This window comes from Capronia coronata (assembly GCF_000585585.1).
Source record: "Capronia coronata CBS 617.96 chromosome Unknown acBCG-supercont1.1, whole genome shotgun sequence".
Classification (NCBI taxonomy): Eukaryota; Fungi; Ascomycota; class Eurotiomycetes; order Chaetothyriales; family Herpotrichiellaceae; genus Capronia; species Capronia coronata.
Window position 1 is genome coordinate 3,479,144 of NW_006912893.1, and position 23,149 is coordinate 3,502,292.

At 53.1% G+C, this 23,149-nt stretch overlaps 9 protein-coding genes across 9 annotated transcripts; 5 read left to right on the forward strand and 4 right to left on the reverse strand.

Annotated features, from left to right (window-relative positions):
* Nucleotides 1-1,392: 1,392 nt before the first annotated feature.
* A1O1_01229 (uncharacterized protein) lies at nt 1,393-1,587 on the forward strand (the record flags this gene model as incomplete). The annotated part of the gene is made up of 1 exon (XM_007722142.1): nt 1,393-1,587. One exon carries the CDS (start codon nt 1,393-1,395, stop codon nt 1,585-1,587), a length of 195 nt encoding a protein of 64 aa, XP_007720332.1.
* Nucleotides 1,588-4,212: 2,625 nt separating this feature from the next.
* Nucleotides 4,213-4,747, forward strand: A1O1_01230 (uncharacterized protein; the record flags this gene model as incomplete). Its single annotated transcript, XM_007722143.1, has 2 exons — nt 4,213-4,297; nt 4,398-4,747. 2 exons carry the CDS (start codon nt 4,213-4,215, stop codon nt 4,745-4,747), a joined length of 435 nt encoding a protein of 144 aa, XP_007720333.1.
* Nucleotides 4,748-5,341: 594 nt separating this feature from the next.
* On the reverse strand, nt 5,342-6,466 carry A1O1_01231 (uncharacterized protein; the record flags this gene model as incomplete). Its single annotated transcript, XM_007722144.1, has 1 exon — nt 5,342-6,466. One exon carries the CDS (start codon nt 6,464-6,466, stop codon nt 5,342-5,344), a length of 1,125 nt encoding a protein of 374 aa, XP_007720334.1.
* Nucleotides 6,467-8,031: 1,565 nt separating this feature from the next.
* On the forward strand, nt 8,032-9,215 carry A1O1_01232 (uncharacterized protein; the record flags this gene model as incomplete). Its single annotated transcript, XM_007722145.1, has 5 exons — nt 8,032-8,087; nt 8,144-8,375; nt 8,448-8,516; nt 8,576-8,899; nt 8,970-9,215. The coding sequence occupies 5 exons, from the start codon at nt 8,032-8,034 to the stop codon at nt 9,213-9,215; spliced, it is 927 nt and encodes a 308-aa protein (XP_007720335.1).
* A 436-nt stretch (nt 9,216-9,651) lies between these two features.
* Nucleotides 9,652-10,864, reverse strand: A1O1_01233 (uncharacterized protein; the record flags this gene model as incomplete). The annotated part of the gene is made up of 4 exons (XM_007722146.1): nt 9,652-9,815; nt 9,889-10,022; nt 10,079-10,694; nt 10,738-10,864. The coding sequence occupies 4 exons, from the start codon at nt 10,862-10,864 to the stop codon at nt 9,652-9,654; spliced, it is 1,041 nt and encodes a 346-aa protein (XP_007720336.1).
* Nucleotides 10,865-12,086: 1,222 nt separating this feature from the next.
* Nucleotides 12,087-15,584, forward strand: A1O1_01234 (uncharacterized protein; the record flags this gene model as incomplete). The annotated part of the gene is made up of 2 exons (XM_007722147.1): nt 12,087-12,157; nt 12,224-15,584. The coding sequence occupies 2 exons, from the start codon at nt 12,087-12,089 to the stop codon at nt 15,582-15,584; spliced, it is 3,432 nt and encodes a 1,143-aa protein (XP_007720337.1).
* A 477-nt stretch (nt 15,585-16,061) lies between these two features.
* Nucleotides 16,062-17,780, reverse strand: A1O1_01235 (CMGC/SRPK protein kinase; the record flags this gene model as incomplete). Its single annotated transcript, XM_007722148.1, has 2 exons — nt 16,062-17,451; nt 17,512-17,780. 2 exons carry the CDS (start codon nt 17,778-17,780, stop codon nt 16,062-16,064), a joined length of 1,659 nt encoding a protein of 552 aa, XP_007720338.1.
* A 1,607-nt stretch (nt 17,781-19,387) lies between these two features.
* A1O1_01236 (uncharacterized protein) lies at nt 19,388-21,061 on the reverse strand (the record flags this gene model as incomplete). The annotated part of the gene is made up of 1 exon (XM_007722149.1): nt 19,388-21,061. One exon carries the CDS (start codon nt 21,059-21,061, stop codon nt 19,388-19,390), a length of 1,674 nt encoding a protein of 557 aa, XP_007720339.1.
* A 1,370-nt stretch (nt 21,062-22,431) lies between these two features.
* A1O1_01237 (uncharacterized protein) lies at nt 22,432-23,076 on the forward strand (the record flags this gene model as incomplete). The annotated part of the gene is made up of 1 exon (XM_007722150.1): nt 22,432-23,076. One exon carries the CDS (start codon nt 22,432-22,434, stop codon nt 23,074-23,076), a length of 645 nt encoding a protein of 214 aa, XP_007720340.1.
* Between the last annotated feature and the right edge of the window lie 73 nt (nt 23,077-23,149).

The following is a 23,149-nucleotide window of genomic DNA, read 5'->3' on the forward strand; positions in this document are numbered from 1 at the left end:
TCGCAGCAGGTCAGGTAGCTAAGGTAGGTAAGTCGCAATTGTCACGGTCAAGTAGAGACAAATGATTGTGTTCGTGTTGACGATGCGACGGTGGCAAAAGAACAGCAATGCTTCGGCTAAGATACAAGGCAGGGCGGATGGACCACCTGCACCTGGAAGGCAGAGCCAGAGTGGAGAGGCAGCGGGCGAACTAGAGGCACGTAGGACACGGCAGTAAACATAGCAGTCTGCTGCAGGAACAGGAGCTCTATGATAGGCTTTGGCGAGCTGATGAGGGTTGATCGTGGAGTGCTCGATGTGGTGGGTTTGACGCGTACCTTTTGCTCAGACAACGCCTGGAAAGAACGCCTACCATGAAGCGTTCCTGACTCTGTAACTGCCACTGCAGGTGGTCACGGTTCAGGTTGCTTGTTGACTCAACATGCCCAATTCCGCGCCTGGATGCAGTGGTCGTATTAATATCAGGCTTTCTATTCGTCTGGCCTGCGCGTTCACGTCATCCCCTTTTCTTTGAATCTTTTACCTTTTCTCCTTTCTTCAGGCCGGCTTTGCTACTCTTACCAAGGCATGATCGCGGCTCCTGCGACTGTCACTACGACTACAGGCTACGATGATCAATCATCGTCTGCCCAATGATGATTCCACACTCCTAACTACGATGACTCTGGTGAATTCCTGCTACGGTTCCAGGGGGATGGTTTTTGCTGCCTGACATTCCCCACTGGCATTCGCCCGTATTGCAATCCCACAGCCTTCCTCTGTTTCCACCCTTCAACAACTTGAACCCATTCCACCGCGCCCTGACTGCCGATGCTGGGCGTCGTAGGGCTCCCGCACACGCTTCACAGTTACCTGGCCCTATTTCGTTTCTCTCACTCGTCATCTGAGTCACATCCGAGCCTTAGTTCCAGTTGCCTGGTGCTAGCCTCCCATCTGCCTGATGCCTTACCAGGCTTCCATCTGCTGAGCCTGACTTCTACCACGTTGACCATCCCTCATTGTACTCTATAAAGCAGTCCGGTTCCCTTTTCAATTCACTTCCTACTGCTCTACAGCATTCAACAGAGAACACTATCAATCCAAGACACAGCTCACACGCCATACATCATCACATCGGTGACAAAATCCCTCAATCCCTTTGTAACATTCTTCGGAAGCCGCCCCCACCATCCTATCATTGCCATCACCACTTTTAGAACATCGCCACAGCACCCTAAGCCTTGCTTCTGGGGGGTCATCACACGTTTCACTTTGGACACTCTGACTATAAGATCCTTCTGTCCGACAGCAAGGCTGCTTGGAACAATTCACCGAACAAACTATACTCGGACGATATACACCAGCCCTCGCAAAGCCCCGTCTTCCCTTTAACACCGCTCCACGATCACCAGCATGCCTCACTATCACAGCTCCTCTGGCTCCAGCAGCGGCGCAGAGAGAGTATACCACGACTCACGGCGAGAGGAACGCAACCGCAAAGACCCTCGACCGGCACCAAAGCGTGAAGTTGTCATCATCCACCACCACACTACCACTCGAGATGATCCTGTACGCACATCTGGCATGGCCTCCAACAGGTGGAAGTGAACGACAACGTGGACATCTGTATGATTTTGAACATGGGCAATGGAGCTAGGAATTATGATACCCAATTTTGGAGTTTTAGGGAATAGATATCAATGACTTTGCATGGAGTTCGATCACGGTTGTTATCATATCTGGGACAAACGAAGAAATCTCCGCGACTATTGAAGAGCAAGGACGACCGGCACTCGCTTGGTTATCTTGGTTGTTATGAACCCGTCGGAGTGGTTCTGGGAACTTTGTACTATCTGTGTTCGGGGTGCTGGCTACTCTCACACACCACCTACCCCGAAGCCATCATCACTGGCATTGTCACAACATGATGAGACAGAAGAGGAGGATGCAAGTCTTGCGTGGTGTACCTGATACGAGCTTCTGGCGTTCTTGCGGAACTTAGGTATCCAGCTTGCCAGGTGTGTCTTATCGTGGTTATCATCAGCCTATCGATAGAACAATGAAGGAATATCCCTGAAGTGGATCTCTGCATCTATGCCTCCGTCCGATGAACATTTCGATCGTTGCCTTTTCCTCTCCAGCTAATCGTGCAGACTTCTCGAAGTGCTTCTTCCGTACGTACAGATAGATGTGGCATTTCACTACTACTAGAATTCCTTCAGCTTCACGTTGACCTCGAGCAACCTGATGATCATCATCCGGCCCGGAACATCTCAAGGCATCAAGATCATCCTGCGAAGCGACCAATGATTGACTGCCTGCACCCCAGTGCGATCTGCACTGCCCACTACTCCAATCAAGGATGGCGGGTGAGGCGACGGCTTAACTGCCAGCTACTGTACGTTGCCGTTTATTTAGCTGGCGCGCCCCGGCAGAAAAGATGGAGCCGCAAGGCATCGAGCAACGAGCCGGTGACCACCTTAGGGAAGGTAGGTACCTTAGGTAGAGAGAGACTTTTGACCATGAAGCTCCTTATCCATCTAGGTCTTCCCATCTGTGCCACTACATACCTGAAAATATTCTCCATTGGAAGATCACCTTGGCGGACTGCAGGCCGGTAGCGTGTTTATTGCAGGGAGCGCAGGCCGGCACTTACTGTGGCGACTGCCTCCTTCCCACACCCACATCTGACCCTTTCACCTTGAAAAGGTAGCTGCCACGCAGCTGGCATTGTCTGATGCATCCTATAGCAACGACATGCTGAAGCCGCGCCCTTGTCGTAACGCCGGACGATGTCCGTCACAGATCACGTACGTACAGCCACGGGTGCCATCCCTGAAGTACCATGCATGAGAGTTCTCCGACTCGCCACGTACTGACAAACAGTCATTCATCGGTCTCGAAGCGAAGGGCCCTTGCAGCAGTGGTGGTGATGCCTACTTGAGTACACCGACATTTAGGTGTCTATAGGCTGTCCTGCAGGGCCGTCAGATCGACCGCCATTGTGACCAGATTCTCCTCGAGGTTCCTACCTTGAGTTCGATGGATATCGGCGTACTTTCCGCCTTCCCAGCCACCGCCGCATTTTTGCGATGTCAAATACTATTTTCATACCAGAAGACTGAAGCTGCCACCCTCTCTCCGGATGGCTTCATCCCAAGATAAGGCCAAGAGAAGGAGATCTAACAACAACTGTTGCTCCCTATCGCTCCGGGAAAGTCATGCAGAAGGAAGCAACACATACGTTCCCACGCGGCCACAGGTTGGAGAGCGTTATCCCTCGACCGTACCGCATATGCTTCGGCTTTGTGCCTCAAGCTTCTGCAGTGGATTCCCTTACTTCTTTCTACCCAGGGCGATTGCTCTGCGGGAGACCACTTTCTGTGCCAAAAGTATCTCTTATGGCTGCTGCCAGGTTCAGTTCTCTGCCCCCAGGTATCTTTGGAGCTGAAGCCAGAGTGAGTTTGGATGAGGTCCATCTGGCTAATAACAGACATGCCTGGCCATAACTGTTCTATGCCCCGGGGTTTTCTCCACGGGCAACCTGCGACTTCGTGGGTATGGAGGAGGTTTGCGTTTGGTAAGATGCGCTCCTCACGCCCGGTCTCCCTGGAGACAATCAAGCCCTGTATTAAATACGGCCCATTCCCCCGCTGTTAAACGTGCAATCGGGATGCAATCAGCCGCTCTTGTGCATGACGCGGCAGGTCTGGTACAAGCAACAAGGTTGAAGAGCTTCTTGTCTCACTCTGGTTGCCCACGACAGACTGTGCTTGGGGGAAATTCTGTCATATAATGCCTGTTGTCCGTCTAACACCCGCAGGCTTCAATTGACCCTGCTCCCGAACTTCTTCCCAGCCATTCGAGGATAGAGTTTCCCCGGATACTCTACTGAAACACGGAACCTCCTGAGGGTTTCGCCGACCCGCGTCGACATTTCTCTTGCTTCCCCGCCAACCACCAGTCGCTTGATTCCTGCCGCACTCCACTGTTGACCCGAAAGCCCAAAGAGTCTTCCTTTGTTTGTTGCAATTCCTCCCATATATCTGGACTAGGACTATCCAACGCACAAGATCTCTATCCAACAGCTCAAATCGGTAACCACAAGATCGAAATCCAGGTAGTCCGCGATACCTCTCTTCCCGGAACCCCGTACTAACCATCGTCTGCACTAGTTTAGCCTCAAACCCTCGGACAGATCCGCTTTGGACGATCACAGATCTGACAGTCACAATGGCCCCTGTTGCTGCCGTTCTTTGTGGCAGAGTGCCTCACCATGTCGAGTATATGGTCAAAAACCTGTTGCCAAAGATCGAAGGTGAGCCTCATTTTCCACAAAATCGTCTTCTTTTGCCCTATGATGTTGCAAGGGATATTTTCCTTGTCCATTCTCTGTGCCCACTGACTTGGGGCAACAGTTGTTCTTGCTTGCACCACGGTCGATGCCGCCGTGATGGAGATACCAGCCCTTCTCAAAGGCAGCGTGAGCGCGCCTTCTTCCGGACTCGGTACCAATGCCGAAGGCTCCAACAGATCGGACGTGGGCTTGATCATAGTAGGCGGGGGTTACTCGCCAGAGGAGTTCCAACGGATCCGCGCCGCCGTTGAGGCTGTCAAGGCGGTGCCATTTTTCGTCGCCGATACCAGCAAGACCCCAGCTGGCGCAGGCCCTCCTTCGACAGAGGTCATCAAGAAGAGAATCATGGAGAGCATCGAGGCTGAGGAGAAAGGAGAGGGAGAGTGGGCTCCCGGGGTGTACAAGTTTTGAACTGATGAGCGGAGCGTTACCGACCCACCCACTAGTCTGCAAAACGGGGACATAGGAAAGGGGATTATTGTATTCTTTGTGGCCGATTTACTGATCTGCATGTAGCAGGCAGCTTGCCATTTCAACATACGAACTGTCTTAACCTTTTTGGAGACAGTGTTGGCAGGTATAGGATCTTGGGAGAAGGTCGAATGTCTGGGTCTTGAATGGTTCAGATATAAGCAGGAGATTTACGAGTCATCCCGTTTACTTGTCTTTTGTAGCATTGATCTTTGTCTGGAAATTCCGCTATATTTTGTCGCCTGCTGTCTAAGTACTTTTTTGGCGGTCCAAACCACTAGCTTATCCCATTTGCCTTCCAACTCAGTAATATTTTCGCCCATAATACATGATAATCAAACAAACAAAAGCAAGATATAAGAAGTGACGCCCAATTCCAATAGACAACGTAGAGTTCATAAGATGTCATATCCGCGTGCCTCGCATAATGAAAGGCTCACCAATGGTGGCAGCGAGATTGATTGCACAAATGCAGTCGTAGCCTCGACTTCTCGAATGCGACAGTGGTGCTCGATGGTCCGAGGAACAAGCCTCTTAGTTGACCAGCACTTCGCTTCCGGGCCCAATCGGCGGTCGACTCGCAGCCAGGTTGCACTGACGGAAGAGCCGGACCTCGTCTTCGGCGAAAGCGCCGACGACGCTATGCAAGACGCCATGGTTGTTGAATAGCACCAGATCGCCTTCCTGCCAGTCATGAGCGTAGACCAGGTCCGGAGCGATGCCAGGTCGCTGCAAGGAGTGCACAATTTCGCGGACCTCGGCGAGGTCGTCAATGACGCGGCCATCGCGGAGATGGATCTTGCGCACGACGGAAGGGTGGATCTGCAGCGCAAAGCGGCCGGTGACGGGGTTCTGCCAGACCATAGGCAGGATCTGGATGTCGGCGGAATTTTCGATGGGAGGGAGCGACTGTAGAGGCACCTCCTTGCCCTCGGAGACCATGCCGAGCCCGTCTGGGCGCGACTTTGCCGTCGAGATCCAGACGTACGGATGCGGCGCGTACTCGATCTTGGAGGTCAACACGAACTCCTTCTGCTCGGGGCTGAGGCGGTCGAACATGGTGTAGCCCGACACAAAGGCCGTCGTGCCCAGCGGGACCTGGAGCGTGTCGTTGCTCCCATCGTCGTAGAGGAGAGTCTGGGTCCGGCCGCCGGGGACCTTGACGGCCAGCAACGACGTCACCAGCGGCGGGTGCAGCTTGCCGTACAGCGCGGCGTCGATGTGCCAGCGGTAGAAGCGCGTGTGGTCGAGATCCTGGTCGTCGGGGATCACGGTCTTGTGGAACGTCCGGTGGTGCGGGTGGCGCAGCGTGATGTTCTTCAGCCCTTCGTACTCGGCGACGAAGCCGTTGCCGATCACCTGAACTTCTGGCTGGTGCGGGATCGTCTTCAGGTCCGGGTGCAGAATCGACCGCTTCGCGTCAATCGTCTTGCCGTGGCCGTAGGACATGGCTTCCGGGTCGAAGCGCCGGGTCAGCTCGGCTTGCGCTTGGGGTGTGAGCTTGGATTGTCCTTTGAGGCAGATCACGTTGTGAGTGTACAGCGCATCTCGGAGGACTTTGAAGCCGGCGTCAGACAGGTTGTCCAGGTCGATGTTGCTCAGCACTGCTCCCAGATCAGGCTGGGAGGCGTTAACGGGTTCGACGATGATGCCGGACATCTTGCTCTTGATGTCTGTGAAGATGGGTAGTTTGCGTTGGAATCGAATGAATCAGGAAAGGGATCAAGACTGATAAGGGATGCTTTTCGCAAGGAAGATGGGTTGTGTTGGCTTCGGCTGTGTTCTGATGATGAAGAATGATAACTGGACATTTGATCTGGGGACGAAGGCAGGCTTTATAGCATCTAGACGAGGAATATCTCAACCTTGGTGTTAACCGGCCATCATAGCAGCCTCGTACATTATGTAGGCAGCGGTGGCGGGGACTCCCTAGTATGAAAACATCAAATCGAGGCTGTGACACGCGTAGAGGACAGGGTCCATGTGCGACTGGATCTCCGTCGCAGACTCTGGCCAATTGCACAGCCGGATGAGACCCGGCGTAGGCCGAGTGGGATGGAGAGGAAGAGGAACAGATCGAACATGGATTGATGAGAGGTTGATACGAAGAAGCAAGACGTCGAACTTTGATCATGATCGGCTGTCACTAGTGGGCCAAGCTGGTTGTACGAAGGGTCATGATGTACGAGTGGAGGCGGCACCTCCCGTCCGTCACTCACTCACTCACTGGCTGGCTGCCACAACGTTCAACCCACCGGCATCAATATCTGACTAGCTACCTGCCTACTTATATTATCAGATCCCTTGGACCTGTTCGGCATCGCCCTTCGAATGGTTAGGAACCTGGACGACGAGTCCTGACCAGAAACACCCGGGTGAGATAACCGCCATTTGTTTTGGCACCCGGCCTTGACCATATGCCCTTCCCTGTACTGCAGGCGTCGCGGCATGATAAAACAAGATCAACAGTAGGTTAAATTTTCAGGCACATGAGACTGGAATTCCCATCGTGCCTATCGGCACTCTCCATCCTTACACAAGTTGTGCGTGGAAACCCCTGACCACCGCTTCTGAGGCCCGGCGTCTTCAATTACATAGGCACCTATGATCTAGGTCTGAAAGGGAGTCTTATAGGTGAAGAATTTCCCAGGAAGGCTATTGGTCCCACCAGCAATGGGACTACATGGTGCTTCACGCCCTTATCTAAGAAGCACCCAACATGGTCGGCGAGCAGACATTTGCCGATGCTTTAAGCGGTTTTGTTGAAGAAGCTTATGATGGATGTGGTCTACGGCGGCAAGGCTCTCTAGGCTCCAGCAAGCGCTTGACAGGAATCACGCCTCTCACAGATATTGTGATGCAGCCATGTCCACAGACACCGCCAGACGAAACGCGCAGACTGAGCCCATATTCGACGGTCTGTACTTCCTAGTAAGCGCCGGAGACTGCAGATGGCCATGCTCAGCCTCGGGCGTGGCTGTGGGTTATCTCTTGGGCCGCCTCTACCTGGGCGTGTTCGAAAGGCTAGGACAGGCCTATGTCTTCCCTCCTCTCTCCTCTCTCCTCTCTCCCATGATTTCTGTGTCTTTGCTCGCCATTTTGCAGGACGAGTCTTTGACCCTTTTTTGAGATCCTTTTCTTTTCTGTCTGCTGTTGCCGATTCTTTATGACAGATGCCTTGGAAGAAGCCTGATTCGAGTCACCGGATCTACGAGGACTCCAACATGTCACGACATCCAGCGCTGACTGAACTCTACAGGGGAGAAAACCCCATCGTGGAGTGAGGCTCCCATGCTTTGCATGCTGCCGTCCTGCCGTCCGCTAACGTGCCTACAGTATCGTCGCAGTACATGGACTGAACGGCGACGCTCTCATGTCTTGGACGACCTCAAAGACGGGGCGGTGTTGGCTACGAGAACCTGACATGTTACCATCCAACCTGCCCCAAGCCCGTGTTCTGACGTACAGCTATAATGCCTCCGTGACTGAGCTCTTCGGCAGAACCTCGTCCGATCGCATCTTGGAGCATGCCCATACTCTCGTCGCAGAGCTGATCGCCGATCGTCAGGTGAGTTCGGTACAGCCAAACAACTGGTTCCAAGGCCAACCGTCATTAACAAAAAATGTTGCCGGCGTCTAGTTGGAAAATGCTAGCCGGCGCCCACTGATTTTCGTCTGCCACTCATTGGGCGGAATCATTGTGAAGCGAGTGTGTCTGTCCTTTCCTCTTTGATCCATCTGAACATTGGTTGAATGGCGAAAAAATAGGCCATCATCCTCTCACAGAGTCGGACAGCAAAGTCCATTCAGAATATGCATTCCATCTACGTTTCCACTTTCGGCCTGTTGTTTCTGGGAACCCCACACGATGGAAGCACCAAAGCCGGTATCGCTTCTTCCACCCGCCGGATCGTGGACGTGATGGTTCCTTCTAAGCTCTGTGACACCGATGGCCAACTTCTAGAAGCCCTGAAGCCCGGCTCTGAGGCATTGAAAAACATCACCGACTTGTTTGTACCCCTGATGAAGAAGTTCCGCATTTACTTCTTCTGGGAGCAGGAGAAGACAGATCTGCATGTCACGAATGATTATGTATGTACGAAACCACCTTTTGAATCGTTTCCTTTCGTGTCGCCACCTGCAGGTCAATAACCCTGGGCAGATTGTCACCGAGTCTTCCGCTGCTCCCATTCTTGACGGTACGGAGCGCTGTGGACTACCGTATGATCATCGCAATCTGTGCAGATTCGAATCCCGAACATCCCCCGGATATCGAGTCGTCGTTGCGGCCCTGATGCGCTATTCCGAAGAAGCGTCATATGTTGTCGCGCAGAGATGGATCCACACAGACTCGTTGTTGAGGTCGATGCGGACAAATGAGGCTGCTGAATTGTTTATAGGTACTTAGCAGAGAAGAGCCCGTCGGAGGAACCTAGAAGGACTTTCCAGTACGAAACGGTTCCAGGTTGTGGTTTGGTGGGTGATGTTCAAGAGTACAAGTCAACTTTACATCCTTCGGCAATAAACATTACTAGCGTCATTGTCTGTTTCTCAACCCCAGTCAGCTCGACTACTTCGCTCTTGGGCAGCCCGAGACTGGGATATCGTTGGATGATTCGAACGATGGTGTATGCGGCTTCAGTTAGAGCAAAGTCCACTTTGAAGATGGTTAGCAATACGGCTTGTACAGATTCAATCCAGAGTAGGGGCAAGACCATACTGCCCAAACATATCCTGGGGCCACCGTTGAAAGGTAGATAGCCCCATTTGGCATTTGTTGAATCGTGATATAATGGCATCTCCTCGTCCCATCTTTCAGGACGGAAGATCTCTGCGTCCATTCCTTAGAGATCCGGACGACGGTGCATTGAATAGACACTGTACGCCACAGCCGAGCCATTGGGAATGAGAACGGGAGATGTGCGGTCCGGCCCACCACCAGTGGGTAAGATGGTCGTCTTTGTCGCTGTGCGGGTATTGAATGGGACCGATGGGTAAAGCCGCAGAGCTACAATAGGTCAGCTCAGTGGCTTTTTGGTGGCCTCGGTGCTGGCCCTGGAGGATAAGGCCTGCGAGCTTACTCTCTCGGATCACATTTTGAAGATAGGCCATGTTTCGCAGATCGTTCCTATTGAGCTGCGACTTCCCTTCACAAGCCAAGGCGATCTCTTCGCGCAATTTGGCAAGGACTCTAGGATACCGGACCAAAGTGAAGCTGCATAGCATCGTCAGCTGAGAATGGAGGATTTGAGGCACCTTAAGGGAACATACAATGTCCAGGAGAGGAGGCAAGCCGTAGTATCTCGACCAGCAACCAGGATGTTTATGATCTGGCTTCGAAGAGCATGTCGATCCGGGATCTCCTTGGAAACGGCGCCCAAGAACGTGTATCCTCCTTCATGACCCGCGCCGTTTTCCTTCGTCTGGAGCTTCCGCTCGATGATTTGGTCTGCAAATTTGTGTACATTATCGCATGCTTCCTGGAACTTCCTCCCTCCAATTAGCCAGTAGAGATCCAGGAGTCGAAATCGTTTCGCCACATATTCTTGCGCGATATTGAAGGCATCGGCAAATGTCTGCTCGCCAACCTTATCGGGTGCTCTCAGGCTTCGCACAGATTCACCGAAGAGAAATGCGGTAGTGGTGTCGAGGGTCAACCGAAAGAATAAGGGCTGGAGATCAACGACACCTTCCGAGTGAGGGATAGCATCTAGGAGGTCATCCACCGCCTCGCGAAACACCGTCAGATCCTCGTACTGCTTGTGGACGAACTGTGGCCTGAGCAGATCCCGCGAATGTTTCCAGGCCGCACCCTCCTGGGTAAAGATGCCATCTCCAAACATGGGGAGCGTAATGTCCCGCCTTGGTCCCATACTGTAATCTAGGGCTCCAGTCAATTGGAATTGCACGATAGGGGGAAACCGGGTCACCTTTGAAGTTGGTGGCCAGCATCGCTTCCAGATTAGCCGGTTCAATGGTTCCAAAAGCTTTGGTTCCTAGAAACACCTGCTCGAGAGGATTCCCAGTTTGCTGGAAATGAAACAGGAAAAGTTCCATGAGCCTGGACTCCGCGTTCGCCCGGAATATCTGCTCGAGGCGGTCGATGCCCCAGGGCCGTTGATTCTGCAGCCTCGGCGGTGGAAGACAGCCATGCTGATCTGCAAGTTGCTTGTACTCCTGGTAACCCGTTAATACCCTCGGACTCTTCCACTCTGGGGTGATATACTAGAGACTCTTGGTACTTAACAATCCTACCGTGGATATAGATCACGATCATTAGCACAAAGACTGCCAGTAAGGCATGAGGGCGCTCCATGGTAACAACGTTGTCGGTTTTGAAAAGCAATCACATCGAAAGAGAGCGGAATGGGAAGAACTGCTGGTGGTGTTTCTAGACACCAGCATCGATGTAACCCAACCAAACACGTCTTTGCCATCTTCTCAAGCCGAGAAGAATAGCTCGCGATAACGTACCTTTATTGAAGTCTGGCTTGCATCAAGAAGCGAGTCAAATGGCCAGTTAGGGACTTCCAGGGATTTTAGGGATTTTAGGGAGTTTCATAGAGGCACAGACAAGACATTAGGCGCCCGGGGATGCAGGGGCCAGGCGCTTCCCCGATAACGAGAGCGGGAAGGAACGATAGAAACCTGTCCTGCCTTTTTTTTTTTACCTTAAGGTTGAACCCGGATGAGCCTAATTTTACGTGCATCAGTCACGCTTAGACGCTCTTGTCGGGGAATCCTACAGCACGCCCTGCACAGAGAGGCAGCATCATACAGCGACGTCCATAATCCTTTCAGGAGGGCCCAAGAGACGCCAGCATTCACTGGATCTTGTTGGGGGCGGCCACCTGGACAATATTGGGCGACATATCTCCTGCTTTCTTATCTTCCTGTCTACCCTCCAAACCAGCAACGGGTTTGGTCACAATGTCATCCCTCGTCACGCATCAGCTACTACCTGCCACCAACCACTGGCTAGTTGGGCAGGAACTGCCCAGCTTGGAAACCCGCAGCCTCCTTCACACTCAGGGTGTCGCGATGCGGCGATGGTGAAAGATGTCGCTTGCAAGGATAGGCGAGGGCGCAGGGGCTACCCTAGGCGGCCTTTCCACCACACCAGGCCTGCTGCATGGTGTGCAGTACTAGTACATGTGTAGGCGACCCTACTGAGCCTCCTCGAACTCGTCCATATCCTGCGTTAGATGGAGATTGTTCCTCCTTCGTTACTACCTCAGCTCAGCTCAGCTCAACACCATGACTGCGGTGAGTGAAGACCATGAGCATCTTGGAGCTCACAGAGTCTAGTTCTCACGACAGTGAGCCAAGTCATGCTCAGGCTACCGTTGAGTGAGTCTCAAGATCAGCGGGCGGTGTTGTGCCTCGTAAGATCAAGACAACTAATACGTGATACAGCATTGTAGCGGTCCACGGTCTCCACGAACAAGCCCGTGAGACCTGGACAGACCCAGCCAGCGGAACATTATGGCTACGCGACTTGTTCCCTCACCGGGCACAGAACGCCAGGATACTGGCATACGACTACCCAGTCCAGAGTTTGATCTCTTCCGGAGAAGGCTCTGCGTCCCAACTCCTCCCACTTGCCACCAGCCTGGTTGCGGAACTTGCAGCCTACCGCTGGCATGACAATGGAATGGAGCGCCCCCTCATCTTCATAGGGCACGGCTTCGGTGGATTGCTGATTAAGAAAGCGTTGGTGCATGCTTCAGCACATCGTTCGAAGGAAATGGAAAGCTCAATCTACACCTCAACATTTGCGATCCTGTTCATGGGAACTCCTCATCGAGGAATGGAGAAATCTTTCTTATTCGCGCCGAACAACCTGATCTCCACAGTCAATCGACGCTTCCTCAACAGTCTACTTAGAGATTCACCCTTTCTCACCGAAGTCACAGACCAGTTTGCACCTGTCATGAAAAGGTTCACCATTTTTAACTTCTGGGAGGAGATCATGACCACTGTGGGCAATATTAGAACCTTCGTTGTTCATGAAGACTCTGCGGCACCCGCCTGGGACATTGACGAGCGCTGCGGTATACAGGCCACACATTCTGGAATGGTCAAGTTCAAGAGCAAGCATGACAGTGGCTATCGAGTCGTGCACGCGGCCTTGATCCGGTATCAGCGCGACGCGCTCTCTTTGATTCAGTCGCGGTGGAGGGATGAGCTTTCTCAGCGCTCCGCTGAAAGAGAGCAACAGGCAACTGAGCTCAGGATGCAGAACCAACGTCAGAGCAGTCCTGCTCAAAAGCTGGCAATGGGCTGTGGAGCAACCGAACGTCGAGAGTACGTCGTCCCTCATGCGTCAACGAACTTCTTCATTGGAAGACATGTGCATGCGAAGGAGGCAAGGGAGGCCCTTGGACCAGTCGAAGAAGGACCCGCATGGCGCAAACCCAAAGTGCTTGTTGTCTGCGGACTTGGTGGTGCCGGAAAGACCCAATTCGTCCTCAGATACGCGGAGGAAGCCCGATCTGTCTATTGGGGCGTCTTTTGGATCGACGCATCAAGCATTGAGGCATTGGACTCTGGACTCGCTTCTTTGGCAATGATGTATGGCAAGGGGTCGACGCCACCCAGTGCCGTCCATTGGCTGTCGACGTGTCTGAAACCCTGGTTACTAGTCTTCGACAATGCAGACGAGCTGGACATGGACATATCTCGATACTTCCCACCGGGAGGAAATGGCCATATTATGGTAACTACGCGAAATCCAGGAGCCAATGTGTACGCTACCGTGGGTTGCATGAGACTGAGCGGCATGGACCCGGAGGAAGCCATCACGCTGCTCCTGCGTGCCGCGTACCCAGAACCTGAACCACAGACTCTGGATCCGACCAGACGAGGTCTCGCACAGGCGATCGCCCAGCGCTTGGGCTACCTAGCTATTGCCCTGGCCCAAGCCGGAGCTACAATTCGCAACAAGATCTATACACTAGAAGTCTATCTTCATCATTACCTGGGCCATCGCAAACTGATCACAAGTAGACACAACACGTCTGGGACTGTCCATGCGGACACCATCACAACGTGGGAAATACCCTTCCAGAAAATTGCTGCACGACAGTCCACCGAGTATCAAGATGCTGTGGAGTTGGTGCACATCTTCGCTTTTTTACATTTCGAGTCTATCCCAGAAAAGATTTTCCGGAGATCATGGCACGACTTGCCTAGCGTTTCGTCAACGAAGATGTCATACCCTCGGCTTCTTCAGATGGACGGGCCGTGGGATGAAGAGGCCCAAGCTAGGTTCCGGCGTGCGATACGAATACTGTATGATCACTCTATTATCGATCACGATCCAGACAGCGAGACTTGTTCCCTACATCCCGTCGTGCATCAATGGGCTCAAGAGAGAATGGCTGAGACAGATCAAATGAAATGGCTAACTTGTACAAGTGCCATCTTGTCCCACTGCGTCTCCCCTCACCTAGAGGCTTCAGGACAGCAATTTCGTAGGTCTCTCTTGCCTCACATCGACGCTTGTTTACGGGAGCTTCGCTTCCACTGTCAGACGCTGCCAGATACTCTGTCAAGAGCTGCTGAGGTTGAGAGATTCGCGTCTGTGTACGCCGAGAACGGGAGATGGAAACATGCCCGAGCTCTGCAACAAAGCGTGTTGGACCTCAGGAGGAAAAGGCTGGGCAGATGGCATGAGGAAACGCTCAGGATCCAGCAGAGCCTGGCCCACACAGATTGGAACCTCTTTGAGGTGGAATCTGCTATTTCAATACAGAGGGCCGTCTTGATCACTCGATGGTGGCTGCGGCCATCTCTGAAGCATTGGCTTCTATGGCCTCCTTGGAAGCCAACCCATATCGAATACTGTCTGGCTTTGGATGACCTGACCCTCACATTGTGGCTAGCCGGTTTGCGGGAATTGTCCAAGCGAACCGGAGAGCGGGCGGTTCGAGGTCTCATCAAGATCCTGGGGCCTGACGATCCGCGAACCTTGAATGCAATGTTCAACCTTGCTCGGACTTATTTACACATGGGCCAGCACCAAATCAGTCACAAGTTGCTCGTACGAGTGTTGGTCAAGCGCAAGAAGCTTTTCGGGATGAACCACCCCGATACGCTCATGACAAGGAATGAACTGGGGATGAATATCTGTGCGCAGAAAATGAGGCTAGCCGTTGCAGAAAGGCTGGTCGCAAATGTCGTCGAATCCCGAAAACAAATATTGGGAGAAGAGCATGCATACACTCTGTGGTCGATCAACGACTTGGCCAAAGTCTTGTGTGAACGACAGAAGGCGACACAGGCCGTCGACAACCTCGAGGCCATCATTCCCGTAGTCGTACGCACGTTGGGTGAAAAGCACGTCGGTATGACCATGACCAAATCAAATCTTGCCCGTGCCTACGTCCTCTGCGAGCGATGGGCTGAAGCAGAGACCCTGCTGACTGGCTTGGTCGACGTTATCCCTCCACGGCACCCCGACTCCATTCACAATCGGTCAGGACTTGTCCATGTGAAGATCCGTATGGGCAAGCTTGCAGAGGCGGAGCGAGACTGTCTTGCGCTGGTCGATGATGTCGAATGCAAGAAGATCATTGACCCGGATAGTCCTCGCGCGGGTATCATCTACGAGCAGTTGCTGGAGATATACCAATTGCAGGACCGTGGTGCAGAGCTCGAGGCTGTTCGTAAAAAGGTGCCTTCCATTCAACCCCCGGCGGCAAAGAAACGCTTCGATATGTTGCCTGTGCACAGACTCTTGAGGAGAGAAAGCGAACTCGAACTGTTTGAATAGTGAGTAAGGCAGTCATTTTGATCGTTTGGGTTCCAGTTAGAATATGACTAGGCAGAGTTTGACGACTAGGGCGCGTTAGTAGAAAACGAAAGACCAAGGTCCAGGGAGTAGAGGAGATGAGGAGAGGGAGAACATCGATGTCAATATAGAACACGACTGGGAGAACATGATTAGTCGGTCAGGAAGTAAGAGAAGAAAGGCAATCATCGAGCGAAAGGTGAAGAAACTGAATTATGGCATCGTATCTGCCTGCGAACGAGCATGAGGCCGGCACCTCCCATTTTCTCTGGCCCATAACCCTTCCCATAGTGGCTGTCGACAGAGAAGCCTGGCCCCAAATAACCATTTTGGCCAATTCCACGGACTCCATGCGCGGATCATAATGCACAGCTGAAAGCAAATGAGACCCAAGACCCAAGCCCAGTAACCCTTGTACGGCGGTACTGCCCTGAGATGCTAAATGCTTCACGCGGACTCTCAATTCGGCTCCGCGGGCTTAGGTTGATTTGCTTTTCCCCTTTTAAGGATCGAGTCGATAAGGTCCTGCGAAGACTTGTTCGACTGTGGAACAGTAGACTTTGCGCTCTCGCTCAGAACCGAGTCTGTTTTCTTCAGCTGATACGGCAAGGTCGTCATATGGGAACGGGGGATGGAAACGGCTTTCTGCAGCGGAGCACCGCGCGGGTCGGTCGGAGAGGTGTGAGCAGGCGGCTCCTCCGGGGGAGTTGACACTTGGATGCATGACGATAACGGATGTGCTGAAGGCCCAGGGGTTCCGACGCGTGACGGCATCAGGGAGCCGAATGTCTCTGTTGACGCTCGGCTCAAGGCCGGGGTGGGGATATATTCCCGCTCTTTGGTCAGGTAGGGGTGCTGGAGCAGTTGCTTCGCGGTCCACCGGTCCTCCGGTAGCCAAGTGATCATTTTCTTGGCGAAGTCGATGAACAGCTCCTTTTCTTCTCCCCTGAAGCGCACAATGGAGCTTTCAAAGGTGAGGTCGTCGTTGGATATATAGTCAGGGTACTTGAACTGTCCCTGAGCATCGAAGTAGTTTGACGTCTTCGCGCCCCGCTTCAGGAGTTCCATGGGGGGTGGCCCAAGCAGGGCGATCATGAGACCTAGATGCTTTTCCGGTCGATAATGCCCAGGCCGCGTGTCGATACCGTCAAATAAGCCGAAGTTTTCGAACAAGTCCCACAGCATGACTCCCAAATTCCAGATGTCGGCCGGATAGGACCAGCCACACTGTAGGATGACTTCGGGGGCCATGAACGCGTTCGACTGGATGGGTCTCGTGTTTTTCACGTCTCCCCATTGAGCCAGGCCAATGTCGGTGATCTTGGCCGACTCGATGACCGCGTCTGAAGGAGCCTCACCAAAGTCGCTGCAGGAGGTATAGATGATGCGGCCGTGGTGGTCCGGCATCTTGCGCGGCGAGGGATGCTCGAGCTCATGCTGTACAAACCGGTCGAGAACTGACGGGTCCCCAAGCCCCATCATAATGTTGTCGGCTTTCAGATCAGTATGCACGACCCGTGCTTCGCTGTGCATGTAATCAAGGCCCAGGAGAAGGGCGGGCAACAGCTTTCGAAGCTTCTCGGAATTGAACCGTCGCCCGGGGAATTTCTCCATGCACATGTCGATGGGTTCACGCAGAACATCGTAGACGATACACAGATGCTCGCCCTGTCTGCCTTTGATGCGAAACGTGTCGAGCATGAATCGAACATGGTTATAGCCGGGGTGGTTCGGATTCGCTGTCTGGAGCCTTTCCGCGATTTCACGACGACCCTGGAGAAACTCATCGGACAAATTATTCACGTTGATTTTGACTGTCACGTATTTCCGATTCCCAGCATCTGCGGCACTGTTGGTGGCACATGTAAGCGATTGGCGCCATCTTGCCCGAGTAGGCGGGGATACTTACGCTTGTAGATCGTGGGCCAGCCAGACTGTGGCAGTCATGCCATAGCCCAGTTTTACGAGGAGTTTGTAGCGGTCGTTCAGGACCTCTCCCAGACGTGCAGGATAGAAGCTTTCGGCATTGTACCTGGGCAATGTCTCCTCTTCGATGACCTTCAGGCCCGAAATAGTATCGGGTTGCGGGTGCGGCGAGTTGCCTCTGGAATGTAATAGATTGCTGAGCCCTTGGCGAGCGTTCGAACTTTGTGCCCGCTTAAGCAGGTTCGGACGCATCCTTGACGGCATTGTGCGGGTTTTAGAAGCAGGATCCAGGCAGTGTCAAGAAGAATAAAAGGACTCTGCCATGCTTCGTCACTCCCGCCGCGTCAGTTGTCCGGCTGGCCTGATGATGGTCGTTATTTTTAAGTGAGGCTGGAAGATTGTCTGACGCTGGCGGCACGGATGAGTCGGCTGGTGCGGGCGCGCACGATGTGTGCACAAAGTCAAGATCAATGTCTGGTGCAGTGGCTCAAGCAGGGCGGTTATTAGGTAAGCTTGGACGTCAAAAATCGAGGTGGTCGGAGCTTGTAGGGTGACAAGGATGGCAAAGTTGTTGGTGGTTGTTGGAGAAGAGTATGAAGGGTGTGAGAACTGCGGCAGGTTTGACAGCTGCTTTATGCCATTGCCATTGCCATGACCATGGCCATGAGGACCTCCTTAACCGTTGTTTAGAAAGGTTGAAAGGAACAAGATGGGTGCGGATCGAGAGCGAACCGGTTGGAAGATGGAACTAAGGAAGAATAAGGTCAGGATGAACGATAAAAGGACAAGGGGACAAGGGTCCTCCACGATGAATGATGAATGATGAGTGATGAGAGATGAGTGATGAGTGTCGCCCGCAGCCTCTTACGTGACCGTCAACCCACAACCCACAGATGTTGTGGGTGGCTATAAGGCGCCACGGGCCAGCTTCGGTCATACCTAGACACGTACCTAGTAGTTTCTGTAGGCCACATACGTACATAATCGTAGTTAAAGAACTTCTGATAGTATAATCCACAATCACAACACAGTTTAAACAGTAGAGGACAGTCGCTGAGTACTAGCAGTGGCAGAGGTCCGTGAGTGAATAATGAATGAATGCGCAGTTTGCAATGCGCAGTTTGCAGTCTGCAGTTTGCATTATTCGTAAACTGCGGCGTTTTGTCCAATAGTCACAGACTGCGCCTTTAGCTTCTCGTGATGTCCACCTGCGCCTATCTTCTTCTATCTTTGCCCTGCCATCACTCCCTCTACCCTTCCCACTCAACCCAGGCATGACCTGCCATTGCTGTGCTTCATTCTCCTCGCCAACCTGTCCCTCAAACGAGTCCTGTTCAACCGAAGCAATGCAAGTCTCTGGGTCAAATAGACCTAATAAGACGGATCCTCTGCGCCCTGCGGATGGAGGGATAATTCCTCGCGTCCTTTAGCAGCAACCTTTTCACGCCGGCTATGAGGCATGATAAACCGATCATAATATGCAGACACCACATCCGTGTCAAACGGACACTCGCCCCAGGATGCAAATGGCACGACGGCGCCCAAGAAAATGAAAGACGCCCTGTGAGAGCGCTCTCGGCCATTGGGCGTACGCCTGTCTGGAACTCACGCATCTTACTACGTGCTGTGGAACTTGTGCTGTGATCCAGGAGGATTCCGGAGCAGATCGTATAGGCTACACTACGGGAATTGACCAAGAAAGAGGAGGGTGCCTCGAGTAACAAATATTTGAATATCTTGAATCTGGGAACACCGTCAAGGAGATTCGTTGGGTGCTTGTGTGACTGCGGTAAGTGACATACTCTGCTGTCGTTCGTGAACCTCTACGCCTATGTCAAGATTTGATTGAGCGATCCCCGTCAGGTCTCTTGCCCAGCCTTCTCCTTCTTCCGAAGCCTTCGTCGCTCTTGTCGCTCCGTCTTGGCCTTGCGCATCTGGATGCCACGACGCATCAGAATGAGCAAGGTCGGCGTAGCCGCGAGGTAGATCAGTGCGAGCGTTGTATACGTCCACCCTCGACCCATCGCCTTGGTCATGGGATCGATCGCCGCCGATGCTGCTGCACCGAGCTCGCATCGCACAAAGTTGTTGGCAGCCGTCGCTGCGGCCGCGTTTCCTGGCCAGATGTCCGTCATCAACACGTTGAGGGTTTGATACGTGGCCGTCGCCGTGTACCCTATACAGAAGAGCAGGATCACCGGACCTGCTATGCTCACTTTGTGATCCATCGTCCACCCATAACCTATCACGAACGCCGAACACAAAACCACCAACGGTAAGGCTATTTCCATACGTGCTCTTTCGATGGGGAAATCGGTCAAGTCTTGCCTCACGCCCTTGACGATTGTGATACCCTTTTTCCGTGCATACCTCCGGTAATTCCAGTCGATCATCCGTCCCGTCGAGAACGCTGATACTATGCCACCCACACCGATCGGAATGAACATAAGGGCGACTTCCATGTTGTTGAACCCATAGATGTCCCTGAACGACGAAGAAGCCCCCGTGGATATAGCATAGAAGCAAGCAAGTGCTAACCCAGTGGCGACCAAGATCATCAGCGATTCCGGATCGAGAAGGATCATGATGGTAGGCAGGGGGTTGGGAAACCGAAACTTGTAATTCTGCAGCAAGGCTGCTCTATCCTCGGGGTCGTAGGTCACCCCTTGTCTTTCCCGGCGCCTGTGACGGATAACATCGGTCAGAGACCAGTTCAAGGGAGGAGGAGGTATGGAGCCATCGCCAACGATTTTGCGGCATGTCTCCGGAAGGAACAGGAACAGTGGCACGCAAAACACGCCCGAAAAGATGAGCAGGAACCAAAAGATCCAGTGCCAATCCAGGGACTGGCTGATGGCACCGCCGATGATGGGCGACACAGAAGGACCCAGAAGTCCTCCCAGCGACGCAAAGGCGATATATTGACCTCGCTCGTCCGACGTCACGGTGTCGCCGACCAGCCCGTTGGCCAGGGCGACCGTGCCACTGCTCCCAGCACTCTGCAGACACCGCAGAACGAGCAACGCCGCATAGCTGTTCTGCAGCGAAAGGCCAAGGTTTGCCGCCAGATAAATGGTGAAGCAGAGCACATATGCAGGCCGGCGGCCCATGCTGTCCGAGAAACCGGCGATCACCATCGGCGCCGCCCCCTGCAAGATCAGGTATGTTGTGACCGTCAGGTTGATTTGGGATCCCGACACGCCCAAGGCGACGGCTATCGTGTTCAGCGCCGGGAAGTATATTGAGCTCGAGAGCGGCGAGAAGAATCCTGCAAGCGAGCCGGTTGCAATGATGAGTCTCTTTTCGTTCTTACTCCACACCGAAAAGGCCTTGGGTGGCACCGCAGGCTCTACCTTCCCGGCCATCCCTGCGACGGTATTGTCCTGCCGCTCGACGTCGACCGGACTGTCGGTGTCTTGACTACCTTGGTTATCGTCTGGTTGCTCATACTTTGTTGATGAGCCATCACTCGGGGTCGGTTCCTGCTCCGTGGGGACTTCGCCTACACCTCTTCTTTCATCTTCTTCACTCATACCGCCGCCGACCCTAATGGCTCGGTTTTCGGACGGACGTGGTTTTTCTTCTTGACAGTGTGCAGCACCTGTGCCTCTGGTCGTGTGGACAGAATGATTGTTCAGACTTTTGTTTGCTTCGTAAAAAGCCTCGATGTTTCGCGGTTTCAGACGTGCGGTGGTGCCAGATTCTCGATGTTGAGTGAGAGGGATGCGCCCCTATCAACTATATATGACTAGTGTTGCTACCAGAAATCACGCCCGTTGATTTTTATGTCATCTGCGCAGGGGGCCTCATTGTAAGGCTCCCGGTCATCGGTGTCCGTAGCGTCACTGTGCCAGCTGGATCGTCGTTCGGACGGCACGAGGGCATCAAACTATCGCTCCCTGCCACGCCGGTCGATCCACATTCACATCTACCAGCGTCCAACCACGGGACGAAGAAGGAACTCGAAACGGAGAGACATGAGGGATCGATGAGCAGGGGGAGTCACTGGCCCTAGACAGGCAGGCAGGCAGGTAAGTAGATAGATAGATAGATAGATAGATAGTACTCTGAATGGCAGCGACCTTTGATCTTCCGATCTATGTGATTTCACACTGTTGTGTTTGCCTGCGGCAGCCAACAATCCTGCCAGTGATCCATTCGTTCCATGGCCGTTGGCCATGATACCCGGTCCGGCCTGAACGGGCCTGAGCTGTGGCCCACCGACCAATAATACCCGACCGATCAGCAACGACCGGTCCGGTCACGGCACGTGCTTGATTAAAACAGGCGCTATACTACAGAGTACTTGCTTGTACGCACCTTAAAACAAAACCCTTTATCTGTAGGTACCTAGGTAGGTAATCACACACGCGGTCTCGATACGGGCCGGTTTTGGGCGTCCCGGCTCTTCTTGTTTTCTCCTACTACGTATTTCCTTCCCCAAAGTCCGACCACGCTTTCTTCTCCGTTGGACGAATTCTGCACTTCGGACGGATTTAAAGCCCGGGTCGAGGTGAAAAGATGCATAGCATAAGATTTCTATCCAGCAGGGTTGGAAGGTTCCCTCTCTGTAGTGCACATGGTTTAAATTAATACTCCTGACTCCAGACCCCGCCGTCGAGTCTCCCTCCCTGCCATCAATCTATTTTTCATCCCCCATCTCTGGCCTCTTGCGCACTCTTCAACTGGCAGTAGAACACATACAGAGGATATCGGAGCTGATATCCCACAACTCATATATTCCTGGGCATTGTAATCGAAGCTTCATTCAGCACAGCCGGACCTAGAAGTCTCGTGGGAACCAACAAATCTGATCTGATTATCTTTAACCAGTCCAAGAGAGACGATCAATTCCGGCTCGACAGCAACCGCAAATCGACGAGCAACAACCGACCAACACAATATGGGTGTCGCAAAGTATATAGAATGGAGTCTAGGGCAACTCTTCTCCGGGGTCCGAGGCCACGACGACAAACTCGTCACGAAAAGCGACCTGTTCACAGACGTCCCGCAGAACATCCACGTCGACTCCCCCGAAGTCGGACCGTCAGGCTCGCACATGACTCTGAAGCACTCCTTGCTCGGCGACAACAAGTTCCCGCACCTGAAATGGACGCTGGCGAGCGACGCCGGCATTTCCCAGTCCGACATCAAGGAATACCTTCTGTTCGTGGAGGATCCGGACGCACCTATTCCCACACCAGGCACCCATGCCGTGTATTACGCGATCCCGCCCACCAAGATGGAAATTAGGCCTGAGGACATTGATTCTGACACCAGCCAGGGCAAAGGTGCGGGCGGAGAGAAATGGCTGAAGGGCGGCTTCCGACTCGGGAAGAATTTAAGAGGTACGCTGTATACCGGCCCCAGGCCTGTCCTCGGGCACGGCGAGCACCGGTACTTCTTCGAGGTGGTGGCCTTGAAGGAAAAAATCAATACTGCGGAGATGAGCCCGTTGGCGACAAAGGGGGAAGTGATGCAGCAGATCAGGGGTAAAATCATCGGCTGGGGAGTCTGGGTCGGGAGATACGAGAACAAGTGGTCATAGGGGCTAATGAGAAGGAGGAATTGATACCCTAGTCGTCGGGAGTTCCACCAATGTTGGTAGATCGAGAATCGAT